This window comes from Zophobas morio, unplaced genomic scaffold (assembly GCF_036711695.1).
Source record: "Zophobas morio isolate AGI-343-1 ecotype UQ-CSIRO unplaced genomic scaffold, CSIRO_AGI_Zmor_V1 ptg000006l, whole genome shotgun sequence".
Lineage (NCBI taxonomy): Eukaryota > Metazoa > Arthropoda > Insecta > Coleoptera > Tenebrionidae > Zophobas > Zophobas morio.
The window spans coordinates 14945926-14961712 of NW_026972111.1; the positions used below are offsets into that span (position 1 = coordinate 14945926).

The 15787-nt window shown below is 36.3% G+C and overlaps 2 protein-coding genes across 2 annotated transcripts in view; both read right to left on the minus strand.

Annotated features, from left to right (window-relative positions):
- The window catches only part of LOC135123848 (uncharacterized), a 167430-nt gene that overhangs the window by 71540 nt on the left and 80103 nt on the right, over positions 1–15787 (minus strand). The gene's annotated exons all lie outside the window — the stretch shown is intronic.
- LOC135123192 (uncharacterized) lies at positions 7127–10113 on the minus strand. The gene is made up of 5 exons (XM_064047686.1): positions 9478–10113; positions 8939–9426; positions 7907–8496; positions 7712–7862; positions 7127–7326 (listed from the first exon to the last, which is right to left on the minus strand). Exons 1-5 carry the CDS (start codon positions 9984–9986, stop codon positions 7127–7129), a joined length of 1938 nt encoding a protein of 645 aa, XP_063903756.1. The 5' UTR covers positions 9987–10113.

The following is a 15787-nucleotide window of genomic DNA, read 5'->3' on the forward strand; positions in this document are numbered from 1 at the left end:
TTTTTTTTTGCAATTAACTGGTACTTGCTTATCTTATAGTTGGCACATCTGGCTAGTGATAATTATCGGTAGTGGTAATTGCACAGTGTGCAATTATCACGTAATTGTATGCTGATTGGTTGAATTTACAAATATTGACGCGTTTGATTGGTCAGTTGACATCATGTGACATGTGAGTGCAATAATCAGGTAAGCTGCTTTAAGGAATTAATTAAAATTAACAGAAATGTTAACAGCAGATAAGCCCAAAGTTGGTTTATTTTGTTTTTAATACAAAAAAGTCGGTGCAATAAAAGTTTCGTTATTTAAAATCTATTTTGCATCCGTTTGTTTTTGTTAATTTCCATAACAAGTTATAATTTATGTGTGTATTTATTTTTAGATAAAATCCTCACTCCACTACAAGAAGCAAAGAAACAACTTTCGATAGAGGAAGCAGTTCAAAAAGAAAAAAAGTGGGATACTAACAATTCAAATTCGAACAAAATTGACAAACTCGTCGGAGAAATGATTGCACTTCAAAATTTACCGTTTAATTTTGTAGAGGGACTCGGTTTTCGCAGACTGATACAAGAATTATCACCAAGGTATAATTTAAGAGGGCGCAATTTTTTTACTGACTTTGTGTGCACGGAACTGTATGGCAAAGTTGCTAACAAAGTGAAAGAATTAATCGAAAAATTTGATTACATGGCGTTTACTTCTGATATTTGGTCGGATCCAAGCTCTAGTGCGTCTTTGCTTAGCCTGACTTGTCATGGAATCGCAGAAAACTTTGATCGACCATTGATTATATTGAAATGTGAAACCTTCGACGACCGTCACTTAGGTGACATAATTGCAGAAAAATTTGACACCATGCTTACTGAATGGAATATTTCAAAAGAACAAGTGCACTGCATTATTCATGACGAAGGCTCCAATATGAAAAGAGCTATGCGATTAGCAGTATTGAATGATTTGGATTGTGCAGTTCACAAGATGCAACTCGCTATTCGAGTGGTTTACAATCGCAGGAAAACATAACAACCGTCAAACAAAAATGTAAGAAAATTTCGACTCACTTTAACCATTCCACCATTGCTCAAAAACAACTGCAAAAAATCCAGGACAGACTAAATCAACCGCATCTCAGAGTGTTTCAAGATTGTGTAACGCGATGGAACAGTACGTTTTACATGTTTGAGCGTTTTTTAAAGGTAAAAGATGCATTGAGTCTTTATATCAATGACAGTGAAATTGACCCTATTTTGCCAGAAGAGTGGAAAATTATTGAATGTTGTGTTGAGGCTATTGAAACCTTTTGAAGAAGCCACACGGGAACTAAGTAACTGTCATACACTTATATCATCTGTGATTCCAATAATTAAAATGCTTGGAAAAAAACTTGATGATTATTTAACAAAACCACAGGATTCTGATCCAATTCGGGTGACTGTCACGACTCTGAAAACTGAAGTTTCAACAAAATTTTCTTTGTTGGAAGAGAACAATTTATATGTCATAGCCACGCACTTAAACCCGCGCTATAAGCACAAGTTTTTTACACCAGTGACCGAGGAAAATATTAAGGACGATATTTTGAAGATTAGGACAAACATAGAGAATGACGTCTCAAACTCTCAAATAAATATCTCCAAATTTCAAAGCAGCGAAAAAAATGAAATGGGAGATTCCCTCGTGAAAGATACGGAACAACCTGGAACATCCGGTACAGCCAGAAAGCCATGCTTGAAAAGCATCTTGCCATGATGCTACATTCGTCAAGTGAAGATGAGAGTCAAGAAATATCAGAAAATGGTTCCCCTGATGCTGTCCTCAAGAAGGAATTGCTTTCGTATCGAAATAAAGCAAGGTGAATATAAATGAAAATCCACTTAAATGGTGGAGCGTTAATCGTACAGAATTAAAAATTTTATCTGGAATAGCACGCAGATTTTTATCGCCTCTACCAGCTAGTGTTCTCAGTGAACAGTTATTCAGTAGTGCAGGATTAATTTATGAACCTCTGAGAAATAGACTCGAACCTGAAAAGGCCGCAATATTACTTTTTATTAAATATAATTCAAAAATTTTTAAATTTTCGTACTAAAAATTTGTTTATTAAATAAACATATTAAAAACCCCCATTTTTTTAACTGATTTCTGTACATATACTAAGTTTCTTAAAAAAAAACTTGAGATCCGCATCCGCATCCGCGGATGTGAGCCCCCAAAAATCCGCATCCGCATCGCGGATGTTGAAAAATCTGCATCCGCAACATCCCTGGTTGTAACCGTGTGGAGAAGAACTGCACGTACTACGGAATTGGCATCAATAAAATCAATTCGATAAATTCATATCGATCACTTTAGAATAATTATAACATTCGGTAATATAACATAAGAAATATAAAGAAAAGAATATGAACAGTAATTAGAAGAACAATCATGCAAGAAAGAAGTATAACGTAGTAAAGAACATCTCCAACAAAATAGAGGATTTTTCCATATGTAACAGTACTAGAAGTACAAGCACCAAAACACCTTAACAAGTTTTCGTTTTGATACCGTAGCAAAAGAGACCTTTGGAGACAGGCACGTAACCAAGGGGGGGCCTGGGGGGGCACAGGCCACCCCAGCAAAACCCTGTGCCACCCCTGGTGCCCCCTTAAATTAATTTTAAATTTTAAAAGTAAAGCAAATTCGAAATTTCAGATCAACAGTAAATTTTAGCTATGAGTAGTCTTATGTTCTTATCTTGTAATATAACTCTCTGAGTAAAGTGATACTGCTGTGAACAGTTTTGTCGATAACTTTTTTAAGCAATTAGCCGATAAAACTGATATGCCAACTCATTTCTGATAAGATTTTATTAATTTTATATTGACTACCAGCGAAGTTTTTTTTTAACTACTTTTTGAATTGTTGGCATATCATAATAAATACTATATGTATTTCTAGTACATATACATACTGTTATGTGCTTATTTTCTGTAGGAGCACAGGGTCGGCGGCAAGGTGGCATTGGCAGAGAAACAACCCCAGATACTAACTAAGTCTATTGCTAACACACTAAGAAGTTCGTTACAAACAAAAAAAAACAACAAATATTAATAACAGTAGGTACATTAATACTGACCCCCAATCCCTATCCTTAACCTATACCTCCCTTCACAGTCCACGGCGCCGGACCCTCTGGTGTATTGGGAGAAGCGAGGAGAGGCAGACTCTTTGATTCTTAGCCGTCTGGCGACTTCGCTCTTCGATTCCAGTACTCACAGCAAACGGGGCAATAGAGAGCCTCGACCCCCCTTCACAGTCCACGACGACGGACCCTCTGGTGCATTGGGAGAAGCGAGGAGAGGCAGACTCTTGGATTCTTAGCCGTCTGGGGACTTAGCTCTTCGATTCCAGTACTAACAGCAAACGGGGCAATAGAAAGCCTCGACCCCCCTTCACAGTCCACGGCGACGGACCCTCTGGTGCATTGGCGTATTGGGAAAAGCGAGGAGAGGCAGACCCTCTGATTCTTAGCCGTCTGGCGACTTGGCAACAGCTGTGTGGCTATAATTTCAACGTGATGGTAACCTCCAACTTTAGTAACTGTATTGTGGCGGTAACTCGTATGTGGCCAGTTCACGTTCTTCTCCTCTTCACCCACACCCACATCTCAGCCGATGGCAACGGAATTCCTTTATTTCACCGCAGTTACGTTTTGGCACGACCCTTTTTTTTTTTTTCAACGCCTGCCCCAAAAAATGGCCGAATCCCGCAATCCCCGTGTCAACTGTCAATCCCCACTCCCAAACCGTGACCTCCCTGCGCGTCGTGCGTACCAGCGGCGTCCCACAATTCAGTGGCGTAACATTCGATTTTTAAAACATAACAATACCTATAACAAAAAGGAAACATTTCCGTACAGTAAAGTCACTAACGCACTAAGGTGAAAATCTTGATTATTGTACCTCTCAATATTAAAAGTAAATACCTGTCAATTTCAACTAATTGCACCCCATTAAATTTATATACCAAGTAAAATGTTAATTTATGCTAATGAAGACTAAAGGCCCCCTTATTCGAAATTAGTGCCCGGGCTGGCCCCTCCAAAATAAAAGGCTGGTTACGTGCCTGTTTGGAGACGATGTCATGACATCGAGTTGGATTGGTAATGAATCACCCCAACGAAGCGCGCATAAATTAAAAAGAGTTAATGAGTATGAAAGACCGCAGATAATGAGAGAATTAAGAGAAGATTTAAAGTCAAAGAGATAAAATACCGTAATAGCACTCCATACGTAAATGCGAATCGGCTAGATTTAGATGAAGAGTTTAATCGGAAGATTCATTCGAATTACGCAATATCGGCATGGCAACCCCATACGATGCTGAAATCATATTCGAATTAAGCAATATAGTAGCCTCTATTTCTCTACTCTTCTCCAACTCGAATCCTTTTTCTAATCCTAATAAATCTACATCTTCGTACGGGGTTGCCGCAACGGTATCTTTTAAGTCTAATACGATTCCAGCTTCGAGTGGGGTTGCCATGCCGATATTGCGTAATTCGAATGAATCTTCCGATTAAACTCTTCATCTAAATCTAGCCGATTCGCATTTACGTATGGAGTGCTATTACGGTATTTTATCTCTTTGACTTTAAATCTTCTCTTAATTCTCTCATTATCTGCGGTCTTTCATACTCATTAACTCTTTTTAATTTATGCGCGCTTCGTTGGGGTGATTCATTACCAATCCAACTCGATGTCATGACATCGTCTCCAAACAGGCACGTAACCAGCCTTTTATTTTGGAGGGGCCAGCCCGGGCACTAATTTCGAATAAGGGGGCCTTTAGTCTTCATTAGCATAAATTAACATTTTACTTGGTATATAAATTTAATGGGGTGCAATTAGTTGAAATTGACAGGTATTTACTTTTAATATTGAGAGGTACAATAATCAAGATTTTCACCTTAGTGCGTTAGTGACTTTACTGTACGGAAATGTTTCCTTTTTGTTATAGGTATTGTTATGTTTTAAAAATCGAATGTTACGCCACTGAATTGTGGGACGCCGCTGGTACGCACGACGCGCAGGGAGGTCACGGTTTGGGAGTGGGGATTGACAGTTGACACGGGGATTGCGGGATTCGGCCATTTTTTGGGGCAGGCGTTGAAAAAAAAAAAAAGGGTCGTGCCAAAACGTAACTGCGGTGAAATAAAGGAATTCCGTTGCCATCGGCTGAGATGTGGGTGTGGGTGAAGAGGAGAAGAACGTGAACTGGCCACATACGAGTTACCGCCACAATACAGTTACTAAAGTTGGAGGTTACCATCACGTTGAAATTATAGCCACACAGCTGTTGCCAAGTCGCCAGACGGCTAAGAATCAGAGGGTCTGCCTCTCCTCGCTTTTCCCAATACGCCAATGCACCAGAGGGTCCGTCGCCGTGGACTGTGAAGGGGGGTCGAGGCTTTCTATTGCCCCGTTTGCTGTTAGTACTGGAATCGAAGAGCTAAGTCCCCAGACGGCTAAGAATCCAAGAGTCTGCCTCTCCTCGCTTCTCCCAATGCACCAGAGGGTCCGTCGTCGTGGACTGTGAAGGGGGGTCGAGGCTCTCTATTGCCCCGTTTGCTGTGAGTACTGGAATCGAAGAGCGAAGTCGCCAGACGGCTAAGAATCAAAGAGTCTGCCTCTCCTCGCTTCTCCCAATACACCAGAGGGTCCGGCGCCGTGGACTGTGAAGGGAGGTATAGGTTAAGGATAGGGATTGGGGGTCAGTATTAATGTACCTACTGTTATTAATATTTGTTGTTTTTTTTTGTTTGTAACGAACTTCTTAGTGTGTTAGCAATAGACTTAGTTAGTATCTGGGGTTGTTTCTCTGCCAATGCCACCTTGCCGCCGACCCTGTGCTCCTACAGAAAATAAGCACATAACAGTATGTATATGTACTAGAAATACATATAGTATTTATTATGATATGCCAACAATTCAAAAAGTAGTTAAAAAAAAACTTCGCTGGTAGTCAATATAAAATTAATAAAATCTTATCAGAAATGAGTTGGCATATCAGTTTTATCGGCTAATTGCTTAAAAAAGTTATCGACAAAACTGTTCACAGCAGTATCACTTTACTCAGAGAGTTATATTACAAGATAAGAACATAAGACTACTCATAGCTAAAATTTACTGTTGATCTGAAATTTCGAATTTGCTTTACTTTTAAAATTTAAAATTAATTTAAGGGGGCACCAGGGGTGGCACAGGGTTTTGCTGGGGTGGCCTGTGCCCCCCCAGGCCCCCCCTTGGTTACGTGCCTGTCTCCAAAGGTCTCTTTTGCTACGGTATCAAAACGAAAACTTGTTAAGGTGTTTTGGTGCTTGTACTTCTAGTACTGTTACATATGGAAAAATCCTCTATTTTGTTGGAGATGTTCTTTACTACGTTATACTTCTTTCTTGCATGATTGTTCTTCTAATTACTGTTCATATTCTTTTCTTTATATTTCTTATGTTATATTACCGAATGTTATAATTATTCTAAAGTGATCGATATGAATTTATCGAATTGATTTTATTGATGCCAATTCCGTAGTACGTGCAGTTCTTCTCCACACGGTTACAACCAGGGATGTTGCGGATGCAGATTTTTCAACATCCGCGATGCGGATGCGGATTTTTGGGGGCTCACATCCGCGGATGCGGATGCGGATCTCAAGTTTTTTTTTAAGAAACTTAGTATATGTACAGAAATCAGTTAAAAAAATGGGGGTTTTTAATATGTTTATTTAATAAACAAATTTTTAGTACGAAAATTTAAAAATTTTTGAATTATATTTAATAAAAAGTAATATTGCGGCCTTTTCAGGTTCGAGTCTATTTCTCAGAGGTTCATAAATTAATCCTGCACTACTGAATAACTGTTCACTGAGAACACTAGCTGGTAGAGGCGATAAAAATCTGCGTGCTATTCCAGATAAAATTTTTAATTCTGTACGATTAACGCTCCACCATTTAAGTGGATTTTCATTTATATTCACCTTGCTTTATTTCGATACGAAAGCAATTCCTTCTTGAGGACAGCATCAGGGGAACCATTTTCTGATATTTCTTGACTCTCATCTTCACTTGACGAATGTAGCATCATGGCAAGATGCTTTTCAAGCATGGCTTTCTGGCTGTACCGGATGTTCCAGGTTGTTCCGTATCTTTCACGAGGGAATCTCCCATTTCATTTTTTTCGCTGCTTTGAAATTTGGAGATATTTATTTGAGAGTTTGAGACGTCATTCTCTATGTTTGTCCTAATCTTCAAAATATCGTCCTTAATATTTTCCTCGGTCACTGGTGTAAAAAACTTGTGCTTATAGCGCGGGTTTAAGTGCGTGGCTATGACATATAAATTGTTCTCTTCCAACAAAGAAAATTTTGTTGAAACTTCAGTTTTCAGAGTCGTGACAGTCACCCGAATTGGATCAGAATCCTGTGGTTTTGTTAAATAATCATCAAGTTTTTTTCCAAGCATTTTAATTATTGGAATCACAGATGATATAAGTGTATGACAGTTACTTAGTTCCCGTGTGGCTTCTTCAAAAGGTTTCAATAGCCTCAACACAACATTCAATAATTTTCCACTCTTCTGGCAAAATAGGGTCAATTTCACTGTCATTGATATAAAGACTCAATGCATCTTTTACCTTTAAAAAACGCTCAAACATGTAAAACGTACTGTTCCATCGCGTTACACAATCTTGAAACACTCTGAGATGCGGTTGATTTAGTCTGTCCTGGATTTTTTGCAGTTGTTTTTGAGCAATGGTGGAATGGTTAAAGTGAGTCGAAATTTTCTTACATTTTTGTTTGACGGTTGTTATGTTTTCCTGCGATTGTAAACCACTCGAATAGCGAGTTGCATCTTGTGAACTGCACAATCCAAATCATTCAATACTGCTAATCGCATAGCTCTTTTCATATTGGAGCCTTCGTCATGAATAATGCAGTGCACTTGTTCTTTTGAAATATTCCATTCAGTAAGCATGGTGTCAAATTTTTCTGCAATTATGTCACCTAAGTGACGGTCGTCGAAGGTTTCACATTTCAATATAATCAATGGTCGATCAAAGTTTTCTGCGATTCCATGACAAGTCAGGCTAAGCAAAGACGCACTAGAGCTTGGATCCGACCAAATATCAGAAGTAAACGCCATGTAATCAAATTTTTCGATTAATTCTTTCACTTTGTTAGCAACTTTGCCATACAGTTCCGTGCACACAAAGTCAGTAAAAAAATTGCGCCCTCTTAAATTATACCTTGGTGATAATTCTTGTATCAGTCTGCGAAAACCGAGTCCCTCTACAAAATTAAACGGTAAATTTTGAAGTGCAATCATTTCTCCGACGAGTTTGTCAATTTTGTTCGAATTTGAATTGTTAGTATCCCACTTTTTTTCTTTTTGAACTGCTTCCTCTATCGAAAGTTGTTTCTTTGCTTCTTGTAGTGGAGTGAGGATTTTATCTAAAAATAAATACACACATAAATTATAACTTGTTATGGAAATTAACAAAAACAAACGGATGCAAAATAGATTTTAAATAACGAAACTTTTATTGCACCGACTTTTTTGTATTAAAAACAAAATAAACCAACTTTGGGCTTATCTGCTGTTAACATTTCTGTTAATTTTAATTAATTCCTTAAAGCAGCTTACCTGATTATTGCACTCACATGTCACATGATGTCAACTGACCAATCAAACGCGTCAATATTTGTAAATTCAACCAATCAGCATACAATTACGTGATAATTGCACACTGTGCAATTACCACTACCGATAATTATCACTAGCCAGATGTGCCAACTATAAGATAAGCAAGTACCAGTTAATTGCAAAAAAAAACAAGAGGTTACTAACCAAATATTTAATTATGAAACTAAGAATTGTAATTAATTATGGTACAGTTGTAGTAATTTACAGGGGTTTGTGTGCTTGGTGAAGTAGTAACTATATTTTTAGACATTTGTACCAAAGCAGACGGTGCGCAATTTGTGGATTTGTTATTAGACTCTTCCATAGCCGTTGAGTTGGCGCGTAATTTGTCAATCATTTGATAATGATGATCTCCATCGAGCTGAAGGTATGGTTTGATGGAGAAAGTATTGGCATGACCGGTAATCTTTATAAGCTGTTCTTCACCGACTCCCGCTTTTGCAAGTTGCGACACTGCAGTTGACCGTAATGAATGATTACTAATCTTCTTTTTCTTTATGTCGATGCCTATTTCTTCTGCGGCGGTTCTTGTCCATTTCCCCATTTCATTCCTTCCAACGGGTGAATTTTTGAACCATCCTACAGAACTAGGTTCTCTCCATGCAGGATTTGGCGTTAAAAATAAACGATCGGTGGTTATATGTTTACCTCTCTTGCTCAGCATTTTTTTGTAGAGCCTTAAATAATAAAATAATTATTATTTTGTATTTGAAACAGTATTTAATTACCTAACAGGGCAAATTCTAGGATCTGTGGTGTTTGTTGCAAGCCATTTGCTGTCTGTTAATTTATGGCTACCTCCTTGAGCTGTTTTGGAAAAAATACAATTGTATTCTATTCGCCCCGTAGGCAAACCACAATTATCACTTTCTTCCTTAAAATGTTTGATAGTAACGTTAACACCTTCACATCCCCTCCAAGCTAATTCTAATCCAGCCACATAAAAAAACATTTTCTGTAAACCATCTGGCGTGTCTTCGTTATAAATCTTTAGAATCTTGTTGTATTCTTCTAGAGTCAAAATTGAGGAACTAGTTTTGCGTTTTTCCGGTTGTATTTGTAGGTTCCGGCGTTTTGCGTCGCGTGCATTTCTACTACCCTTGAATTCCAGGTCAACAAAAGGATCAAACTTTATACCAAATTTATTGAAATACAGTTCTTGCAACTGCTTTGCCGTTACATTCCACATCGTTTTTATTACTGCTTCTTTGTAGTCATTACCATCGACTTTTTTCATATTGTACCCCCAATCTTTGAGGATGAATGCTAGTTTTTCCGTGGAAGTGTTTCCATCAAAAACATATTTGCGTTCACCGCAAAACTTCTCAAATTGCCTCCAGATTGAATTTCGTGAGTTCTTCGTATTTAGCGGCGTAATGTTTGTAATAGAATCATCAATTTCTTTTGGCGTGTTACGACCAAAACGAAAATTGGACATGGTTTTTTAAACCCACACAAATTTTGCAAAATGGCTGTTCTTATTTACTTGCGTCGCCATAGTATCGCACACCAAACTACTTCGTAAATCATTATAAAATTATTTTTAAAATGTTTGTTCTTGCAATAATCTGTTGAATATATTGCGTGCATCACAATGAAATCGATAATTTTGAACAACAATAATCTCTCATGCTTGTTGCCTAAGAAAAATGCACTCGTGCTAAAGCACTCGTGCGTTTTCAATGCAACAAGCATTCGAGTTATTGTTGCTCAAAATTATCGATAACATTGCGATGCACTTAATATATTATAACTGATAATCTATTAAGAACTTAAAAGTATATTTAAGTAATTAATAAAAGCAAAACGCTTTATTAAGGCTAATAAATAAACACTGTTGATAGTAAAATTTACGTGCATCAGCTTTCATCTTCTGCATTTGTTTTTCGTTATTCGAACTTTCGAACAAACTAAACTGTTCTGGGTGCATGGATATCAGATGATTTTTCAAAGACGAAGTGGTACGACCCTTGCGAGAATATGTTTTATTACATATTATAGGTACACTGAGCTTTATTTCGATCATCATCTGGTTTAAAATAAGTCCACATCTCACTTTGCATCGGTGGTGCCATTGTAGATTCACTTGTCCAATAACATACAAAAACAAAACGTTCACAATTCGCGCAATCCCGACTAAACACGTTCTGATGTGCGAAACGGAACACCGAAAGTAGAATTCTTGTCTTCCTATTGGTCAATGGATCACGAGTGCACGCTATGCGTCACTCGTCGGCTCCAATTAATTTCTTTCTTGTCGCGACTTGCACCACATTTACATCCGCATCCGCATGAGTTCCGCATTGATTATTGCGGATGCGGATGCGGATGTCCAAATCAATGCGGAAGCTCCGCATTTGTGGATGCGGATGCGAATATTCGCAACATCCCTGGTTACAACCACTCTGTTACTACCCTTACCTTTGTTCCTATAACGCTCACTAGGTGCGTGTCTTTGTGTATGGCCGTTTAATTTCCCCTTGAGCCACAAACGGTTACCTACTAATAAATTTGATTTCTAGTATTATTATTATTATTATTATCATTAGAGAGCGGATTTTATGAAATTTGCATATCCGTTATTTTTTGCATATAAGTCTTGATATTTAATATGTGAACGAATCATGCTAATTAAAAATGAATACAGCTATAAAAAAATTGTATATTTGCATATACGAGCCCTAACAACTAAATATTGGGACAACAAAAAATTTTTATAAAAAAATCACCAAACTTTTTAACAAAAATGTAATTTATTTTAGATAATTAAAATTTTAAAATTACTTCGTTTTGCAAAACTGTTAATGTTTACAGCACAACAAAAACTGATTTCTAACTCAAACAGTGACATAAAACTCTAAAACAACGTAACATTTTGTGACACATAAATATTGGGACACAGCAAATTCAGTAACTGGTCATATCTCCTTTTGCCTTAATAACTGCAGGAATTCTTGCCATCATACTTTCAACTAATTTTCTGCAATACACAGGAGTTGTTACCGTATCCTAGACTCGCTAAATTTCGTGTTGAAGATTGACAATCGCTTGTTATGGATGATTTCCTAAATATTTTTTTATTTCACGCCGCCATACCGTTTCTACTAGATTAGAATCTGGGCAATTCGATGGTCAGGGCAAACATTTATATTATTATTCTTTGTAATAAGTGTTGTAGGTGTGTAACTTGAAGCATCATCCTGTTGAAAAATATAAATATCAACAGGATAGACTGCTTCAGAAGTTGTTAATATTTTTTTACAAAGTCTCTTGACATTTGTTTGAATTTGTAATTTCCCTTCCATGAACGTTGTTAACTGGTCTTTAAATTCCGTTAATTGACATGCACCCCCAAACCGTTTTTCCGCTTGCAGACTTGACTGATTGTTTAAGATAATCCATATTAAAATTCCTTTTTTATTTCAATAACTCTTTTTCGACTATTATCTCACCCATACATCAAATTTGGACTCAGCGTTATATACTACTTTTCTCCAATTTTTATTTTGGTCATATTAACCAATTTTTCTTATGGGCAGTTTTTAGTTGTGGTTTTACTTTAGCCTAACATAATATAAATAAATAATAAAGTCAATCAAAGATAGCTTTATTTAAGATTTACAATGTAAAAACCAAAGCCTGATTTGTGTACCCATTCGCGACAATATTGTCTTGAAACATTTAGTTGGTTATCGCTATTCCAGCAAGTAGTAATTTCTCTTGAAGCACTCCGTCGTCCACTTTTATAAATTTTCATTAGTTGTGGTTGATCACGGGGCTTCACAAGTGGTGGCCTACCAGGAATTTTATCTTTTATTCCTATGGTACCTCTGTCTGCGTAATATTTTACGATGTTTACCATCGACGACTAAGCTATTTAGAACAAATCTTCACTTTGTCTTATCGATTTTCCCATGCAGTACTGCGAAATTATTATTTTCAGAAATTTTACTAAAATTACCCCACCACTAACTATTTTCTTCTAAGTGAAACCAACACTAGTATGAAATGCTACAATCCCTATAATAATGGCAGCATTTACCAGCCACTGCGTTTGTATTTCGATGGTATACTTAGCAAATTTTCTCGGGTGTCCCAACATTTAAATGTCAGCAAAAATTGCACATTTTTTATTTAGGTGACAATGTTTGCGCTCTAAGAAAATTTATTAATTTGCAAAATACCTCACTCTCTGCCAAAATAGATGCCCATGCAAAATTTGCATTTAGTCCAAACGAATTGAATGATATCAAAAATATGTACCGGATTTTTTTGAGAATTTGTTTGTGTCCCAATATTTAGTTGTTAGGGCTCGTATTTGCCTTCTGCTGCATATTTCACGTAACGGGTGCATATTTTGCATTTTTATCAATTTTTGTGCTACTTTGAAAAAAAAATGCCATTCGATCGGCATTTTTCTAGAAAGACGAAATTTCATTAATCATATTGCAAATCTTGTCCTGAGCTTCAAATAACTGGGAAAGGTTTGGGTTTTATAATAATAATAATAATAATAATAATAATAATAATAATAATAATAATAATAATAATAAGGTTTATTCTCCAACGGGACAAGCCCAATTACAGGAAAATTATAATAACAACATGGTAGTTTGGAGGAACCACTGGGTGTTAAGCCATCCTTCCAGGTAAATTCGACTCCTAATTACTTTTGGAAATACCGTTCATTTCAATATTTTTGTTCGTTGTATTAATGGTATGGTTTATGGTGGTCGAAGGGACGTTATCCTATTATTTTTCATTGTGAGTTTGCATTTAAGTATTTAAAGCGATAGAGATGTGTGTCAATATGTAGATAACTCAAATTAATTTATGAATTAAACCTTTTCCTGAACTTATTCTTCAAGAAGGAACTGTGTTTTGTTGTGCCTGCTCTAATCTGATAAGTATTTTTACATCTGTGGACGCAGTGTGCAGTTTTTATATTTACAAATACATACTTTCAGTGGCGGCTCGTGACTGTCTGATGTGGTGAGGCGATGATAGAAATTTGACAATAATAATATTAATAATTAAATTAATGTGATTAGTGCATATTACTTGGTCTTACTAGTTAGTAATGATAAAAGTCTTGCCCGAATACCGGTCATTTCCGGGTCAGTGGTAGGTCTTAATAATAATAATAATAATAATAATATTATTAATAATAACACCCATAACACATTTAATCAACAATGTTTTTACAAGTCAAAATTTTGTTTAAACTACCACTTTCTTGGAGGGATTCGGGAATAGTTGTTGTGTTCCTTTCTAAAGGCCCATGAAATTTTTAATGTGTACTTTGGAACTTTCATGTAACTTTGCACTTCGGATGAAATTATTTAAATCGTACAAATATTACGGCAGAGCCATTTATATGTTTCGTACCAAGTTTATTTAAAAGACTTGGAGTACTACTGACGATTCTGTCTCTTATCAATGGAAGTTAAATTAATTAACGGTTTTGACTGCTCGATATTTAGTAAAATTTGCCGACGTTCTTGCTCGGTTCGCCGTGAAAACGGCGTTTCAAGAAGGAACCTGACGATATGGTACTCGAGATTCATTTTTCACTCACCTGTACCTATGAAACAGACAAAAACACGAAACATCACACGTGGGCTGTTACTCACATTCATGCTAATTACCCACGCACCCCGCAGCCCTTCCGTTTTGTAAAATAAATGGGAAAATGGTTTAATGAGTACGCCGAAAATGGTCGAGAAGCACCGAAGATATCGCCTCAGTTCCGAGCGAACGCATGTATAGGAGTATAGCACCTGAGCCATGGAAATCCGTGTCTGTGATTGGGCTTCGTTGGTTCAAGTGAACCGACGTTGTGGCCGCTTCAGTTAAAGAACAAGGGGTATAAATTGTACGGTATTCAACCGAAAATGTCAGCAGAAAGCGTAAAAAACAAAAAATCATCAACAGATTTGCCATTTCAACATATTTTTGTAACTAAAAATGCATTGAAAGCTCTTTTTTAATTACAAATTAAGTCAATCCGTTCTTAAGACATATGCTGTGAGGCGCCGCCTCACTTGCCTCATCTGACGAGCCGCCACTGCATACTTTAGAATCACCGGACAAATTTTTGTTAGAATATTTCGAAAAATATTTAAAAATAAATTGTTACCAAAATAGTAATTAAATAGTCGATTACTACTATTTTTTAATTCGTTCTGTTTACCTATATTTATTTTTTAGTATAAGAATATTATCTTAAAAAATGTCATTTATTTGTCAGTGAGATCTAATTAAACACTTTGCAATGTGATTTATGTATTTTTTGTAATAAAAGGTAAGGTGTTTTTGCAATTTGTAAATAAATTTAGTTCGGTTATTACACTTTTTTTATTTTTGGAGCATATGCAACTGCATATCTCTGCATATATTAAGAAAGTTATTGCATATTTGCATAAATTTGATGCATGTCATATGATCATATTTCCCAAAATTTTGCTGCATATTTTCCGCTCTCTAATTATCATCATCGCGACTTATAGGTTGCGTACAGCTTTTATCAGCTTATCGGTTTCTATTTGTCTGGTAATGTTAACTTATAAACTAAACTGCTATTCTACTATCCTACTTTATGGTCATCGAGTAAATAGTTGTTACACAAATTTCTTCTTTCTTAAACCGACATTATATCTTAGCCTTTTTCACTTAATTATGATAATTCTTTTTCCTAAACGTTATTACCTATACTTAGTTCTTGTCAATTCTGCAAACTATTGTTGTTAATAATTTCTATAGCTTACGTAATTTTGAATCTCGGCATTTTTTACTAATTTCACTATTTTCACGCGTAACAGTTCCAACGAAACTGTTTTAAATTTAAAACTTTTTAAATCGTTATTAGGGGCCGTATTCTGGGTGGTAATGATTAATGATAAAATCTTGAGATTAAGTTCCCCTCTTGTGGTAAATGCGCAATCTATGCTGTTTATAAAATTTCGTCAGTTAACTTGCTAGTCGTATTTGAAAAAATTATCCGTAAATAATTTAAGTTAGAGATTAATTAGATTACTA